This window comes from Asterias rubens, chromosome 9 (genome assembly GCF_902459465.1).
Source record: "Asterias rubens chromosome 9, eAstRub1.3, whole genome shotgun sequence".
Lineage (NCBI taxonomy): Eukaryota > Metazoa > Echinodermata > Asteroidea > Forcipulatida > Asteriidae > Asterias > Asterias rubens.
This window is the reverse complement of record NC_047070.1, coordinates 3,710,095-3,728,685: the sequence shown is the minus strand read 5'-3', so window position 1 is coordinate 3,728,685 and position 18,591 is coordinate 3,710,095. Positions and strand designations below refer to the sequence as shown.

The 18,591-nt window shown below is 38.2% G+C and overlaps 1 protein-coding gene across 1 annotated transcript; it reads left to right on the top strand.

Annotated features, from left to right (window-relative positions):
- LOC117294892 (glycosaminoglycan xylosylkinase-like) lies at positions 1-17,127 on the top strand. Its single transcript, XM_033777440.1, has 9 exons — positions 1-504; positions 8,074-8,274; positions 9,464-9,562; positions 10,423-10,535; positions 11,620-11,800; positions 12,135-12,171; positions 12,913-12,982; positions 14,442-14,583; positions 16,452-17,127. Exons 1-9 carry the CDS (start codon positions 143-145, stop codon positions 16,675-16,677), a joined length of 1,431 nt encoding a protein of 476 aa, XP_033633331.1. The 5' UTR covers positions 1-142; the 3' UTR covers positions 16,678-17,127.
- The last annotated feature ends 1,464 nt before the right edge of the window (positions 17,128-18,591 follow it).

Genomic DNA, 18,591 nt, shown 5'->3' with positions numbered 1-18,591 from the left:
ACACAAATATCATTATGCTGGCCAATGAGAGACATAACTTATCGAGGTTTTGGAAAGATGTACATCATGCACATTCATAAATTCCACCAATAATGTTGTTTGCATTGTCACAACAACTAGGTGGTCGAGATTTTAGGTCGACATGCGCTTCAAAAATAGACTTGTTCTCTTATTCTGTGCTGTGTTGTTTCTGACATCTGTGTCGGTGATCCACATTCTGCTGGCAAAGGACGACCATCAGCGAAATGCTCGTCAAAGGGCAAGACTTTCAATTCCATCTGGAATCCAACAGATCCATGGAAATCCAGGAAAACGTCGACAGAACGATGCAAAATTCACTGCGAATCTGGAATGGGGAGAGTCACAGATTTTGCGGACTCCTTTGCGCCGAAATCGTCCGACTCATGAGAAGAAAAAGTCCCCGGGAAATGAGACGTTGCCGAGGCGGGACGTACCGGGGAATGTGAAGCTGCCCGTAGGATGGGATGTACAGGAAATACATGGGTGGGTGTGTGATTATTTATTCATGGGTTGTTCAATTGTTGAAGGCAGAAATTGTAATTATTCCTTCTGACTGGCACTTTTTATCTCCCTAAATTTAGGTCAACTGTTTCTTGTCCAGACAATAGTTGGTGGGTGTGTGATTATTTATTCATGGGTTGTTCAATTGTTGAAGGCAGAAATTGTAATTATTCCTTCTGACTGGCACTTTTTATCTCCCTAAATTTAGGTCAACTGTTTCTTGTCCAGACAATAGTTGGGTCAATCATGTGATGGTGGGATGTTAACTTAAATCAAAGGCACTTGAACAACCAATACACAAAAATAGTTCGGCCTAATTATTAATTTATGGAAAAAGGGTTGTTTTTATTTTAGGAGGGTCTGAATTTAAGATTGCACGCACATCACAGCACATCATGCTCACCATTGGTGGTCGATAGGTTTATAAATAAGGGAATCAATGTGTGGTGAAGAGGTTTTCAACTAGTGGTCTAATCCCAACCAAGCCTCGACTTCGTCTCAAGAACCAGGCCTCGGCGGGTTTAAACCACTAGTTGAAAACCAATTCAACACACTTTGATTCCCATTCATAAATACCTTTTCGGTCAAAAACAGCAACACTTTTTGGTCAAAAAGTAAAATAAATGCAAAAATTATATTGTTCAATGATTTCTTTCAACACAACACCCCTCAAGCTATGAAATGGTAAAGCCCTCCGCCGCCCTCAGGTAAACAATTCCTTATAAGGGAATGCTGTGGACTTCGCGCGTATCGCGTGATGTGGCACAACTGTTACAGCCGTTGCTCTCGACCAATAGGAATTAAGAAACTGTCTTATAAGAACAGGTGCAAGCTCGCGTGTCACGCCCATGTTTCAACTCTTTTTACCGGTCATAAACAAAGGTTTATACACACCCACGTGACGCGCTCTCTACCAATAGGAATAGGGAAACTGTCTGAGGTATTTATGAATGTGTATGTAAAGCAGCGTCGCCTAAAATTCTCAATTCACTAAATATGGCACAGTGATATTGACCACCAAAATGCAGCATCCAAGATTATTCTGAGGATGACTTCAGTTTAGCAGATGAATTGGGCCAATAGATGGTGGTCTGACAAAACTATTTGCTGCACGACACTCCAATTCAGTTTCTTTTGGGCAAGAGTGCGCGAGAATTCCGTCCACACAGTGAAATGTGCGTTTGAATTGTCCTTTAATTGTTTTTTAAATAAGGGTAATATTTAGCAATAACTCCTCAATTAAAAAAGGGATTATAAATAAAGCCAACATTGCAACAGCCCTTAAAAAATCAAATAAAAGTGGTTCAAGCTGGATATGGAAATGTTCTTATTTCTTTCTTCATATTTACAGCATTCACAGTTTATTCAATCTTGAAATTAAATTTATGTTAAAGGCAGTGGACACATGTATACACGTAATTGGTAATTGTCAAAGACTAGCCTTCACAGTTGGTGTTTCTCAACATGCATGCACAAAATAACTAACCTGTGAAAATTTGAGCTTAATCGGTCATCAAAGTTGCGAGATAATAATGATAGAAGAAAACACCCTTGTCACACGAAGTTGTGTGCTTTTAGATGGTTGATTTCGAGTCCTCAAGTTCTCAATCTAGGGTTTCGAAATCAAATTCGTGGAAAATTACTTACTTTTTTCTCGAAAACTATGGCACTTCAGAGGGAGCCGTTTCTCACAATGTTTTATACCATCAACCTCTCCCCATTACTCGTCACCAAGAAAGGTTTTATGCTTATAATTGTTTTGAGTAATTACCAATAGTATCCACTGCCTTTAAATACTGGCTTTAAATTAATTAAGAAGTGTCAAGGGCAAGCATTTTGGGGCGAGCATCCGTGACACTTGTGTCCTTTATTAAAAGCAAGACACTTGACCAATATTGTTGTGGCCTTCGAATGTCGCAATTCAGAACCACAATGCATTACGGGTAGGTAGATGGGGCATCTGCTACTGCAGTGTATGTTGTCAACCACGACGTGCGCACGCATTGCTTACATCTTTGTGTGGGCTCAACAGCGCCCTTTCTTGATATTTTGCTTTTCGTGATAAACCTTAGAAGAACGTAATGCTGTAGGTTCCGTGTGTGTTTTTTTTTTATTGCAAGAACCCAGTGCAACACAGTCACCTTATTTTACCACATAAATTTCCAACACTGGGACTTACTCTTTTAAACGTCAAAATATCTTGAATTTTATTTTGCAAAGAACCGTTTATAACTAAACTAAAAGTCAATTTAGCAAAATTACTTCCATGAGCAATGCTGTGAAAAGGCACTAAACCTTAAATTTGTATTGTGATAGCATTGACTAAATGAATCCGGTTTTCCTAGCAAAACATGCGCCCAGTGGAGTCCAACAGTGAATCAGCATTGAAGCGTTTAAAGCTACCATTGTTTAATGAAACGCTTGATAAGTCCAGCATTTAAAATGGTCCTAAATGCTTCATACAAGAGTGCATTTGTATTGCTCTTTGCCACCTGTGTATAGAATTTTATAGAGTCAATATAGCAAACCATTATGTAGGCCCTACAATGCATTGTACTTTGTACCCCATGTAGATATCTTTCAAAATTGTTGTAAAGATAAACATGTGCAATTTACTGTTTACTTGACCTGAAATCAAACAAAAAAGCATCACACATTAAAAGTGTACCGAGGGCTCAATTTTTTTGGGGAAAATCCACAAGATTGAAGGGCTTGTAGCTCAACATTTTTATGGACTAACATTTATTTTACAGTCTACCAGATTCACGTGCTACTTTCGTCATGTTCGTTACTCAATAGAACTGTGGAGACAATATCAGATTCATTGTCAACATTTTTCACAAAGATACTATACATTGTACACATTGGGGTATGTTTATTAGTCAATTGAAAAACACAAGACCTCAGGGCTTGTCCAGTCGTTTTTTACTGGCCATATGCTGAAAGCACTTGCCCCTGGCCTGCGTTCCAGTGTTTAATTCGAGCCCTGGTCCCAATTTCATAGTGCTGCTAAGCACACAAATTTGCTTAGCATGAAATTTCTCCCTAAGTGATAATAACAGGAATGGCAACAAAATGTCCATGTGATTTTCAGGACAAGCAAACAACAGCTGAATACCAGTAAGCAGCATCATACAACAAATGGAAATTTGGTTGGTAGTCCTGTTTTTATCATGGAAGAAATTTCATGCTAAGCAAATTTTTGTGCTCAGCAGCTCTATGGAATTGGGCCCTGGTCAGTTGCAGTCTCTAATCCTCCCTAAGTCCTCCAAAATCAACCGAATTTGGATGACGGAGAATAAAAATGAAGGCATGTTTGCAAATTAATCATCCAGAGACCATCCACCCCTTGTGTAAGATGTCAAAGAGACATTGTTGGAGAGGGATGTGTACACCCTGACACTTTCCTACTTCTAGCTAGACTTGTGAACATGTCGTTAATGGGCTGCCGCAGTGAGATAGTCGAGTTGTGGCAGTGCTCTCGCGAAATCACTGCTCTTGCGCGAACTGCTACTCCCATTAACTTGAGACGTGAGAGCAGTAGTCTTGCAGTGCAAACAGTCTCACCAGAATACAGCAGGAATGACGGGGAGATTCCGAACGCTATCACGGCGACAGACATTTAACGACTTGTCCACAAGTCTAACTTCTAGCTAGAAGTAGCACTTTCCCGTAAGGGGTTCAGGTCTGATGCTGATCTCTCTTGAAAGGACAAGGCCACCAATGTGTTCCTCCGTTGTATCATGTGTAAAGGGCACCTCTATGAATTGTGAGAATTTCACTCTCTTAAAGGCAGTGGACACTACTGGTAATTACTGAAAATAATTATTAGCATAAAACCTTTCTTGGTGACGAGTAATGGGGAGAGGTTGATGGTGTAAAACATTGTGAGAAACGGCTCCCTCTGGAGTGCCAAAGTTTTCGAGAAAGAAGTAATATTCCACAATTTTGATTTCGAGACCTCAGATTTAGAACTAGAGGTCTCAGATTTAGAACTAGAGGTCTCAAAATCAACCATCTAAACGCACACAACTTTGTGTGACAAGGGTGTTTTTTTCTTTCATTATTATCTCGCAACTTCGATGACGGATGGGGCTCAAATTTTCACAGGTTTGTTATTTTATGCATATGATGAGATACACCAAGTGAGAAGACTGGTCTTTGACAATATTACCAATAGTGTCCACTTTCTTTAAACTTTTAAAGGGTCTACATGTATGTAACTTTTGTAGGACAAAAAACACAATGTCCACAGATTTACGCTAAACTTACACAGTTTGAAGAGTAATGACACACATGTATAGAAAGCTTCCCTGAATTTACTACGTTCTGAGGTGCTGTAGTTTTTGGGAAATGAGTTAAACAATGTCATGAATTTTTTTTTGCTCATGAGACGAAAATTATATTAATCATTACAAACGTATTTTCATAACATTGTTTAACTCATTTCTCAAAAACTACAGCACCTCAGTAAGCAAGATTTGAAGGGAAGCTTTCCACTATCATTATCTTCAAACCATGTAAGTTTAATGTAATGTACATTTTGAAAAATTTCCCAAATCCTCGACTTTTACTAAATTTTATGGGGCCAGAGCTTTTGCAGCAGCAGCAGCAGCAGCAGAATTATGGAATAGTCTTCCGGACACCATAAAACAAGCTCAAACAGTGAATTTATTTAAGACAAAGTTAAAAACACATTTATTTTTGCAATAGCCTTCAGTACTTCTTTCTGTATCAACAAATTTGTGCTTATGTATTTACTTCACATCTCTATTAACTTTTGCTTCTCTTGTGTTTTCATCTCTAAGCGCATAGGGACTTCTCTGTGATTGTGATATGCGCTCTACAAAACTGGTTCATTATTATTATTATTATTATCCTGAACTGTGTAGACGTAGAGCAATGTATTTATTACAAGCTGATCATTCTCAAATGCTGTCCGCCCAGCGTATCTTTGGTCCGCCCACAGAAAGTTGGCATCCCTTTTGCATCCCATCCAAAACAGCTGCTGCAAGCTGCGCCGCCTTAGCCAAGCCACATGCCCCCAAGCACTGCTGCTGAAGAACCATTAGCTAGATATAGAACTCAATCAATAACTCTTTATTTATTTCCGGATACAGTGTAACAGTTGGATCCAATGCTTTCTATGGAAACATTCAGGCTGCTGTTCCAAATGTCATCTTTTGTTGTGCTCAAATCCTGAAGGAATCTGGCCTCATTTCATAGAGCTGCTAAGAACCAAAATTTGCTTAGCATGATAAAAACAGGAGTACCAGCCAAATTTCCATTTGTTGCATATTCCTTGAACCATTAGCTAGATATAGAACTCAATCAATAACTCATTATTTCCGGACAGCTATAAAACTGTACAAGCAAAATATTTCTTTGATTGTTTTTTCTGTATGAGTGTAACAGGTGGATCCAATGCTTTCTATGAAAACATTCAGGCTGTTGTTCCAAATGTCATCTTTTGTTGTGCTCAAATCCTGAAGGAACCTTGCCTAATTTCATAGAGCTGCTAAGCACCATAACTTGCTTAGCCTGAAATATCTTCCTTGATAAAAACAGGATTATGTGGACAGTTGGTTGGTAATCTTGTTTTTATCAAGGCAACAATAAAGTAAAACATTTTTGTGGACGCTGTTTCAATTCAACAAGCTACTGACAGGCATGCATGCTTCATTTTTTAAATGGCAAGGGCACCAAGGCATTTTCTCCATAATAAAGGGCACCCTAAGTGAGAAAACTGTAGATTTCTCCATAGTAGAGGATTCCAAGGGCACCAAGGCAATGACCAGGGGGCGTGGAGGCAATTGCCTTTGTTGCCTCCGCCAAGTATCAGTCCTGTGCAAATCATAAAACAATTGTGTCCAGACTGCCCCACCGATTTGAAACATTCTAGGAGAACCCTCAACCCTGTATGAGCTGCATAAATGTTTGACGGAAGATCATTCCATTCCATTGGTGCAACAATAAAGGAACGCACGACTACCATTTCACAGGGATCATTCATAAAACTGTTTATAAAAATGCAGAAAATACTGCTCAAGAAATTTCTTTGCTAAGCAAAAATTGAGTCGGGCACCAGCCACAACAAGGCAAACTTAAAGGAACATTACAGAATTGGTTTTGCTAGCAAAAAAGTTGCTGGCAGTGTAAGCACTTTACATGTATGTGATCCACCACCTACATAAACTGACAAACCTGTAGAAGTTTGAGATCGATTGGCCATCTGGGTCACAAGAGAATAGTGAAAAACCGATTACAAATCTTGCATTGCATCGATGCCAAAACAAAAATGAATAAAACGCTCACTGAGCGATAAAATCCAAACGCGAAAAGTGAAATTTCAGACAGAAATATTTCAAAGGATGTTTTCTTCTATCATCATCTGTGATCTTCACGATTTTTTTTCTCTTACCAATTCTGTAACGTTCCTTTAATGTAATTTTGGGCTGGTTACCTGACTCTGCTAAGTACTATTATGTTTTAAGCGAGTTTGTGCGCCTGTAAACAGTCTTTATGACACTGGGTCCAGTTGGAGGTTCCAGACAAATCTCATTACTGTCCCTTTTTTGTCTCTGCAATTGCTTTTAAAAATATGTAATCTGTGGCCGGGTCCAATTTGGCAGCTACGGCTTTGACTGTTACCAAAGGTTGTTACTAAAGACATCGTATGCTTCAACACTCGATGACCCAAAGATCCCGCTGTCGCCGCTAGCCGGCTAATTCGTACACAGCTCAAGCTCACTATCTACAGTCTATGGCTAATTTTGGCATCCACATTGTATGCACTGCTGTCCCATCGTGCCGGTAGGATGTCGTGACTCATTCATAAAGTAATTTAACTAGAGTGAGCATGCGTACAATCTATTTGTATGCTGACTCTCTGTTGTAAAACAAAGATTTGTAAAGTACATTGGCCTTTACCCTTTAGTTTTATGCACGTAAGCTGAAACAGAGGTTTTAACAAATTGTCGTTGTTTTCTATCAAGGCATTTCTGAAACTGATTTTTACAAGTAAAAGTAAAAACTGCTATACAAATATTTGTAAGTAAACACCCCTTCTCAATTTGCTTGTGCACAACCAACCAAAATTATTAAGTTTGCAATTTAACAACTGGTGCCCAACCCCTGATTTATTGCTTCTAAAGCAAAGAAATGTGCTATGCCATTTTTTTGCTTCCAATTATCCTGAAAAGCTGTAAATTTATATGTTAATCTAACAATGTTTAGATCTAGTTTTTCTTCCTGAAAATTCGTCCTTTTACGATTTATCTATTTTTCTGTTGTTGCTTGAAATGCGCTTTGACGAACAATTAAGGCTTGTCTGTCCCTGCTTCAAAAGTACAGTCTTACACAGCTAGCACAGATAGTCAGTGTTTGCACATAAGCAGAGAATGGTGAGCGCAGAATTCGGCGATAAGCAGAGCCATGAAATTTGGGCCCTGCTTACAAGAATCACATTTTGAGTAAGCGTGCCTCTTGCTTAAATGGTCCACAAAACTGGTCATTTTACAATTATCTTTTTTTTTCTGTTCACGATAATAGGACTGGTCATCCATGGCAGCAGTTTCATTCAGACATTCACCAGGACGCTCTTTACTCTGAAGACGCCCCCTACATGGCCAGTCTGCTCAATGACTTGGCCACTGTTAAGATAGTCAACATGTCCTTGTTCGTCGGAGGAAGTCAAGCAAAGCTGGATGTCAGATTAGCTGACGGAAACAGAGCCATTGTGAAGCCTATGAGGTGAGTAATAATAAAGGGTTTGTTTGGGGCTGGGGTAGGTGTGGTATCTAAATGGGAGATGAATTTTTAAAGGAGGGTCACTTTGCCATCAGAGCCCAAAAGCACCCTGTGAAGTTTGAGAGGGGTATTAAGTGCGTATAAAAAGAGTATACAATATGCATTCTAGGCAGATTTTGATGCCAAAGACTACAAAGAGGAGTGTCATGTAGACGTACTTGTTCATGTTTGTTGTGTTGTCATTTAGCCTTCGAGAAAGACTCTGCTAGGGTCAAAATGTCGGGCCATGGAACTTTTTTTTCCTTCATTTATAACCTCTATTTTTTTTCTGATATCCTTACCGTTAGGGTTTACCTTCTTGAACAGTTTCCTTTAAAAAAACTGCATTACTTTTTTTAGAAGAAAGGATGTACATAGTACATGTATACATGCATGTACAATATCAAAAGAAGACTTTTTTTGTCATGTATGTACATGTATTCCCCTAAATTTAGAGGAAGTAAATAATTATGTCGTCTTCCTAAAAAGCACTGCTGTATATTTCTGTGTTGGGAAAAGAACATTGAAATGCTTACTATAATTTAACCCTAACCCTACCCCTCCCACAAGTTTTTAAAAGTGTTTTGATATCCGCTTCCTTATTAAGACCAAGGACAAGACACAAAGGGGAAACCAAAAGGTACCCATAGGGGAATTCTAGAGACTGGGGAGTCCCACAAGGAATTTTTTGTACAAAGTGTATTGGAGGTTGCTAATGCACAGGGACAATGGACATCAACAAAGGATGTCTGCCCAGGGACGTAAAAAGTAGAATATTTGTTTGAGTGTTTGAATGGGTCGCAATTGCTGGGCCCCTTACAGAGCAAAGGTCAAAACCTGTTTTGCTGCCAGAAAGAAACACTTAGGTATATTGTTTTTAGTATTTACTGTTGTGAATGTTACCCTTTGCAATTTGGCCCATGGGCCACGATCTGAGACAAATAAAAGAAATGAAATGAAATATTGTACGACTATATAAGTGATGGGGTCTTGAGTTTTATCCTGGCTGAAAAGAGCATACCAAAGCTTAAAGTGACAACTAACACACTGAATTAAGCATCAAGACTGCACCTGACAGCCGCACTTCGTTGTGCGAAAGTAGCAAATCAAGTTAAAAAGGAGCTACTATTTAAGTGTTTTCTTCTATTCACAGGGCGTCAAGGGAGTTTGTTTACAAGTACAACAAAAAGGAACCTTTCTGGTTAGACCAAGAGCGTCACAATGCTGAAATAGCTGCATTCCATCTAGACAAGTAAATATATTTATATACTGGCTTCTAATGCAATTGTTCCAATCTGTGTAAACAATTCTTGTAGAATGAGTGTTATTCCCCCCCCCCCTCCCCCCAAAAAGGAAAACAAAAAATCTTGATCATATCCGATCTGAAAGTTTATTGGTTACACAATTTGGGGCATACGAAGGACAAATTTAAACAAATGGTAGGGGAATGAAAACAAATTTAGGGTCAGTAGGCAGAACTTTGTTTTTAATTTATTTATTATTATTATTTTTTTAAATATGGATATTGTTTTGGGGTCTGTCATAGCTGATAGGGTCATGTAGTGTGAAATGTTTATAAAAATGGGTGGTGAAAATGATTTTCCATTTAAAGACACTGGACACTATTGGTAATTGTCAAAGACTAGTCTTCTCAGTTGGTGTATCTCAACATATGCATAAAATAACAAACTTGTGAAAATTTGATCTCAATTGGTCGTCGAAGTTGCGAGATAATATTGAAAGAAAAAAACACTCTTGTCACACGAAGTTGTGCGCTTTCAGATGCTTGATTTCGTGACCTCAAATTCTAAATCTGAGGTCTCGAAATCAAATTCAGGGAAAATTACTTCTTTCTCGAAAACTACATCACTTCAGAGGGAGCCATTTCTCACAATGTTTTATTGTATCAACCTCTCCCCATTACTCGCTACCAAGTGAGGTTTTATGCTAATAATTATTTTGAGTAATTACCAATAGTGTCCACTGCCTTTAAGCTCCCAACTCAACTACTGTATGAGTGCAGCTTTCCAAAAAGGATTCTATTTCTGCTCATTTTCTTTCCAAAACCTTTTATAAACTATTTTCCGCGTGACGTTTATCTTCTTCTGTTAGAATCCTTGGTTTTAGGAGAGTGTGTCCCTGCGCTGGGAGACTCATTAATCTCACACAGGAACTCCTTCTCAATTCCAAAGACCAGGAGTTGCTCGAGACGGTCTTCAGAAAAGGTAAGACATATTTTGTTTCTAAAAAAGAAAGAAAAGAAAAAGAAAAAAAAGTATAATCTAGAAATTTGTATGATTTCTTTTCTTTCAGATTCAGATATTTATATCATAATCTTGTGAAAGACAGGAAGGGATCTAACTGTAGTATGAGAATAATTTAAAACTGTTTAGTTCATTTCATCTACTCCTCCACTCCCCTTGTTTTAAAAAAACTTGTCTCCATGCTTCTCTGCCCTCCACAGCCAATTTTAATTAAGAAGTTTTTTTTTTTTACTAGCTCCGAATTCTTGTGCCGGAGCTCCACCAACTGAGCTAACCAGCCCTAAATGCCAGCATTTCATTTCTAAACTAACTGATAGGGCAGAGTGTGACAAAATTTATTGTCACATGTCAAAACATGCCATGTTTCTGTTTTTTTTTTCAATCATCTTATTACCGGAAGCACCACAGTACAGAGACGACTCGTATACAAAAAATGATTTACTGATGAGGATGAATTCCCAACATGTTATTCTGCTTATTTTATCATATGATTATTCAAATAGTTTGGCCAGATGAATTCAAGAACACGTTTCCAAGATTTTGCCTTTCAGGGATATTCTGCTTTTTTTTTCTTTTCAATATCTTTGTTCGGGGGTGACAACCTGTAATTGTTGCATAGCTAGAGGTCACACCCAAGTTTATGATACAACCTGGGAAGCGGCAGGAGAGGAGTCACTTCAAAGAATAGGGGGATGCAGATTTTTATTTACCGTATGAAACATTTAATAAAATATGAAACATTCCATTCCTTAATAACTAGATTCAAAGCTATTAGGAATAGACTTCAATTAAATAGTAAATTTGCTTGTACAACCATGTGTAAATTTCTGTTGTGGGAGTGTTGGCTTTGAAAAGAGTTGGTGTGGACTCGACGTATCAAACAGTATACCCTGGACGTCTTCAGGAAATGAGCAGATAAAACTCTGTTTGAAACGTTGTTTCTACCTATTTATCCACACCATGCAAAGCTTCAAACAATAATTAGCTTCAAAGTTATCCAGAACACAACTTGATAATTTCTAGTTTGATTTTGACTTCCTTGCAGATGGGAATATTTGCTTCTTTGGCAAGTGTGCGCCATGGTTCTGCAACGAGGAACATCCCATTTGTGCCAAGGGGGACATGATGGAGATATCCTTATGTCAGTTCTTGCCGTCGTTTTATGGAGGTATCCCGATATTTGAGCGGGTGTACCCGTGGAGTCAAGGGGTCAAAGAGTCTAAAGTGTAAGTAAAATGACCCAGGGGTTTCCTGTCGGTTGAGTCAGACAACATTTGGGGTCACCCACAAGTATTTTTCACTAGCATGTATTAAATACAATGCCAAGTATACAAATTTCAGAGCTTAAAAAGAAAAAAAACTAGCATGTATTAAATACAATGCCAAGTACACAAATTTCAAAGTTTAAACAGAAAAATAACCCAACCCCAAACTAAGTGAAGTTTCGCAAAATTGGTTTTTTTTTATAATCTTTTTCCTAATTTCAAAGTTTCTCTTTTTTATCTTTTTTTTTCTTTTTCTTTTTTTGAACAACCCTCTTTTGTTTTCTTGTTTCTCCAGGTGGAAGGGGAAAAACATATGCCAGGATTTTTTGGAGGTTTGTTTTGGTGTTTTATCGTAATAGGCACTGGACACGTTTGGTAATTAATACCATAGACCAGTATTCTCACTCGGTGTATCCCAACATCTATATGCATAAAATAACACAAACCTTTGAAAAGTTGAGCTCAATTGATCATCAAATATGCAAGAGAATAATGAAAGAAAAAACACCCTTGTTGCATTACTTTGTGTGTGCTTTCAGATGCATGATAGAACGGCTTCAGTTGAAGTCTTTTATTATGTGAGAGAAGTTACCTCTTTCTCAAAAACTATGTTACTTCAGAGGGGGCTGTTTGTCAAAATATTTTGTGTTCTATTAACAGCTCTCCATTGCTCGTTACCAAGTTAGCTTTTATTCTAACAAATATTTTGTGTAATAACCATTAGTGTCCATGTCTTTAAGATCATTAGTTGCAATTTGAGAACAACAAAAACACAGTTTTGATGTTTACTAATTTTTTGGCTGAAGCACATCCAGTGATTTTCGGCAATATATCTAGAAAGCACTACCAAATTTCACAGGTTAGTTTGATTGTTTATAATATCAACATATTTGTAAGATTACAACTATCGAGCAAATCCACAGGCCAGAGGTATAATTTGTCTTTGATTACATTTTTCTACGCGCATGGCCTTTGATTATGCAAAATAGATCAATAATGTGGTTTAATGGTCTGTAAATGACAATGTACACATTGTAAAAAAGAAATTTCATTTGTTTGTCCTTTTGTTCCAGCAACCAGTCTGGATGAATGGTCGATACTTCCTGGATCTCATCGAGCAAGGAATATTTGATTTCTTTATACGTAAGAAATCTCGCTTCTCTTAACGAGAAGTTATACATTTTGTAAGGATGTAGAACCCCCTTTACAGTTTGGTAACCACTCTTAAAATTATTGACCAATCCGACGACCAATCCGATGCGCACCGGGCGCACAAGTGTTGAGTACCACGCGCAGTTTGCTGCGGTGTGTTCAATGCCTAGATTATGCACAAAGACACCGCAGTTATTAATCTTTTCAACAGCGGGCCCTACCAATTTCGTCTCGTTGGATTGGTCTATTGGCAACAAAAATGTTTGGTGAGAAGCATTTAAGCAGCTTTCGATAGTATAAAGCATTTTGAGGAGCATTTCATGTTGAAGTAACGTGGTTATGTAAAAATATATCAGATTGTGTCCTGTGTGGACATGAAACGTGTTTGTACAAAAAAAGTATTGCTGAACAGAATCAGGTTACCAGCCAAAATTACCTTAAGTTTACATTATGTGAATGGTGTCCTACTAAATATTTGCTTAGCAAAGAAACTTGTCAACAAGTATTTTCTGCTTCTAGCTTGATTTAATTGTACCTAAGTAGTTCTATGCACAGCTGTGCCACCTTACACAACCCATGCAATTGAATGGTTTTGAATGGTTGGTCAACTTGCTGACAAGCAGCCGATTTCACGAAACGCTAGGATTAATCTCCAGTTAGGACGAGTAACTCATCCTAACTTAGGATGGGTTCAATTCGTCCTATCATCTATGGATACGGAACTTAACTCAGCCTAAGTCACAAGATTAATCCGAAGTTACGAAGAGTTTGGTGAAATTGACGGCTGGAGTAGGAGCGTAGACCATGTGACCTGTGACCTCACATGCTTTCAAAAGAGCCTCAGACGCTGGAGTTTCTGCCCAGCATGCAAGATTTTGGTCACAGCCAAAGAGAAGAAAACATAAAATCTTATATTTTAAATGCAGTGGACACTATTGGTAATTACTTAAAATAATTATTGGCATAAAACCTTACTTGGTAACAAGTAATGGAGAGCTGTTGATAGTATAAAACACTGTGAGAAACGGCTCCCTCTGAAGTAACGTAGTTTTTGAGAAAAAACTAATTTTTCATGAATTTGATTTTGAGACCTCAGAATTAGATTTTGAGGTATTGAAATCAAACATCTGAAAGCACACAACTTCGTGTGACAAGGGTGTTTTTTCTTTCATTATTTTCTCGGAAACTCGATGACCAATTGAGCTGAAACTTTCACAGGTTTGTTTTTTATGCATATATATATACCAAGTGAGAAGACTGGTCTTTGAAAATTACCGATAGTGTCCAGTGCCAACATGGTGAGCGTGGCATCAGTCGCCGCGTGTGACGCGCGTGCAAGGGGTCAATACTAAAAAATCATTTTGGAGTATGTATTCAATAGATACAAGTATTTGTGGTTGTTTTGTAGCTCATTGATAAAAAAAAATCTAATTTCTTTTTCTTGGTATAGGTAATTATGATCGTCATCACTTTGATATGCTGCGTAAATACACAAGGAATGGATTCATTGTGTTTCTTGACAATGGTAAAGGATTTGGCAACCCTCATGAGGATGACATCACGTTCCTCGCTCCCGTCTACCAATGCTGCAAGTATGTTACTAATCATGTCTCTGTCATGCGCCATATACAGGGATGAAATTTTCCTGATTATTTAATCAACAGGGAAATTGTGATTTTTAAACCCCCTTCCCCCTAAAATAGAAACACTTTTAAAAAAAATGTTTTTTAACTACACGTAAGATCAAAATTATAATAAGGGAATCAATGTGTGGTGAAGAGGTTTTCAACTAGTGGTTTAATCCCAGCGAGGCCTGGTTCTTGATAAATTTACCAAGACGAAGTCGAGGTAAATTATCAAGAACCAGGCCACGGCGGGTTTAAACCACTAGTTGAAAATCGATTCAACACACTTTGATTCCCATTCATAAATACCTTTTCGGTCAAAAAACATCAACACTTCTTTCAACACAACACCCCTCCAGCTATGAAATGGTAAGGCCCAGTCAAGGCCCTCTGGTAAACAACTCCTTATAAGGGAATGCTGTGCGCGTCGCGCGTATCGCCTGTCTCGGCCGTTGCTCTCGACCAATAGGAATAAAGAAATTGTATTCTCATTACAGGAGTCGGGAAAGTACTCAGTATACAGTGCTGACACAAAACAGTGTACGGGTAAAACCAAAATTAGTAAGATCAAATTCATAAAAAAATGAAGATAAAACCATATGGAACACCCTAGGCCTTTCAAACTTCAGCTTTGTGCTTAATCAGAGGTTTTTTTCAACAGGCTATCACGTCCGACCTATATAGTAATAGACCATGCAAGTCTCACAAATTGTTGATTACCATACACTAGCCAATAGCGTCTCTAATTGTGTAATGATTGGTTTAATTAGTATGAGTGCTTCTTTTGTCATGTAAATGGGGTTGACCACGCTTGCAGACGACAATTAATAGTAATGATGTTTCTTCGTCAAACAGTTGACTCTCTGATGGAAAAATCCCAGACACACAATTCATAAGCCTTTTTGAGGTACATGTATGGCGGACGCGCTAGGAGTGTACTGTTTGGTTTAGGTGTATAACACATAAATTTACCCAAACCTGAAAGTGTGTTGTAGCATTGTGTCCGCCATATCTCAAAAAGGCTTATTAGGGATTGGATAATTAATTAGTTTACAAACAACATATGGATTATAATAAAGTTATTTACAATTATATGATTATGTTATTGTTCAATTGAGATAGCAGATGGCTTTTGTTCCGGTTAAATTTTATAAATATCTGAATCCATGTAGAAATGCCCATTTTGGTATTGACCCATTTCACCTGACGGTATCATCAGAAAAATCTTGAATGCGCCATACTGGTGGGCAATTTCGATGTGCGTTTTCATATATAACTCTTTGCATAGAGTATGCTGTGCGTTTTAGGCATTTTAGGCGACGCGGCGTTAATACACGTAAACCAAACTGCCCACCAACATGGTGAGCGTGGCATCAGTCGCCGCGTGTGACGCGCGTGCAAGGGGTCAATATGATAATATGGGATCTGTCCTGCCTCTAGGCACTGGGTTAGCTCAGTGGTATAGTGGCGTGATGTCTGCTCAAGCAATGCAGAAGTTGTGGGTTTGAATCCCACCTGAGTGATTTAAATAACGTATATAAAAAAACAAAAACAAACTGCAAATATCGATTGGAACTTCATGGTGTGACCATTTGATTATGGCGACTTATTTTTATATTTTGTTGACTCCATCTGATGTTAGTCTGGTTTGGATTGAAAGTTAAGACGAACCTTCCCAGTTTAATTTAGTATGACTGTAGTTCACATGTCTGTAAACACTGCACAACCAAATGAATGAAGCTTTGTAATGGATGAAGCGGAAGTAAAACGGAAGAAGCTAGGAATCTTTAAAAAACAATTTTTTGTTCATAGTTTTTTTTAAATTTTTTATAAAGGGTCCGACGTTCCACCTACCTTCATTTCCAAACGCTGACCCGGCCTGAGTCACGCCTGAGCGATCTTCTCCGCACATCCATGTTACATGACCCTCTCGCCCCGGTGGTAACGGAACATCATCTTCGGGCTATGGACAGGCGTCTAGCAACTGTCCTGCAAACTATCGATAAGTGCATCCAGACTAAAGGAAGGGACTATGTCCTGGTTGAACGGACAGATAAGTAACATTTCTCAATGCCAGGAATTGTTAAGTATTCTTGAGGAATTTAGGTGTCTAGTATGATTGCACTACTTCCATGAAACACAAGGTATTTGTTGATTGTGTTATTTATTTAAATCCTGTCCAAGGTCGTACATTTATGATCTATTTTATGTATTCCAAAAGTGCCATTTTCATACGTAATCAATTTTATTTTTTTATGTGCTCAAAACTTTTCATCAATCGTTCATCCATGTTATCATGAGAGGGCATTCTGACCCAAAACACTATTGACTCTTGGATACTAAGGCAACACAAATCCTTGTTGTAGAAATTTGTTGATGTTTTTTAAATTTGTTTAAATTATTTTTTTAAATAAGTTGTGTGAGCGATGTTGTATTTATAAAGGATTTGAGGCATTGCATGGTGAGGATTCAATATATATTTGGTTTGCGGTAACACCATGCGTGTATCTACTTGCCAGGTAGAGCTGTTCTTGGAGAACTGTCTTTCTATACCTTCCGCTCGGGTATTAGTTAATAAGCAGGACAGTTCTTTTTAGAACTGAGAAGTCTCCCGAACACCTGAGCAATCTACTCCGCGGTAGTAGAATTAAGCAAGACGGTTCTCTAAGAACAACTCTACCTGGCAAGTAGATACACACATGTGTTACCGCAAACCATATTGATGTCGTATTTATTTTAAATGGATGTTTTTCAAACTTCTCGCATTGGACATGATTGAGAAAAGAGCTTGCCAATAACCAGGGCCCAATTTCATAGCGCTGCTTAGCGGCCGATTTTGTGCTTACTGTGCAATTCCTATTTCATAGTGCTGCTAACCGTAAGCACACGAAAAGGCATGCCAACCATCCGGTGTCTGCACGAAAATAAATGACATCACACTGCAAATCCGCGGTAAACACGCAATATGGCCGCCCAATTTTTCTGCTAACTTGTGAAAAACGCTAAGGCTTAAGCAAATTTTTTTGCTACAGTAAGCACGCAAATTTGCTTACCGTTAAGCAGCGCTATGAAATTGGGGCCATGTCTCTGCCTCAGTGTCCCTCCAAAGGTTTTCTATAGACTTTAAGATTTTGCAACCGAGTGTGCCCTTTACAAAATGGAAATCGCCTTGCCCTCTTCATGAATCCAGATTCCAGCCCTGGAACTTGCCACAAAACCTTTCGAATTGGCCCTTTTTCACAAAGACTTTTGTCAATTTTCTTCCATAGGTTATCTATATCTGTTCAAAGTTTTTTTTAAAGTTTATTTAAAAACAATAATCAAGCAATGGAGCCTGTGTATGGTGTGTTAAAGGGAAGGTACACGTTTGGTAGTTACTCAAAACAAATATTAACTTAAAAACTGACTTGGTAACGAGCATTGGAGAGCTGTTGATAGTATCAAACATTGTGGGAAACGACTCCCTCTGAAGTAACGTATTTTTTGAGGAAGAGGTAATTTCTCACTAAAATAATAAAAGACTTCTGGCCAGAAGTCTTTTATTCCGATCTGAAAGCACACAAATTCGTCCAACAAGGGTGTTTTTTCTTTTATCATTTTCTCGCAACTTCGATGACCAATTGAGCCCAAATTTTCACAGGCTCGTTATTTTATGTTTATGATGGGATTCACCAAGTGAGAAGACTGGTCTTTGACAATTCCCAAGCGTGTACCTTCCCTTTAACCGATATTGCTAGAAATAGTTGGACAAGTTGATGCAAGTTGTAAGTGACGATAGACAAAATCCTGTGTTCCAAGCTCCCCTAGCTCTACAAATATTCTTTCATTCCTTTATTTTATTCCCATCGTTGTTATTAATCAAATTCTAAATGAAAATATTATTATTTATTAAAAAGAAACCAACTGCGCACGCGATGCACTTACCCATTAGCTTGCGCATGCAGTTGATTCCTCAATAAACATGATTTTGAAGTT

Bases quoted from the DNA above. Each gene is read 5' to 3' on its own strand.
- LOC117294892 (XM_033777440.1), top strand. From the start codon at position 143: ATGCGCTTCAAAAATAGACTTGTTCTCTTATTCTGTGCTGTGTTGTTT. The intron at 10,536-11,619 runs GTAAGACATATT...ACTTCCTTGCAG, and splicing joins CGAGACGGTCTTCAGAAAAG to ATGGGAATATTTGCTTCTTT. The intron at 12,983-14,441 runs GTAAGAAATCTC...TTCTTGGTATAG, and splicing joins AATATTTGATTTCTTTATAC to GTAATTATGATCGTCATCAC.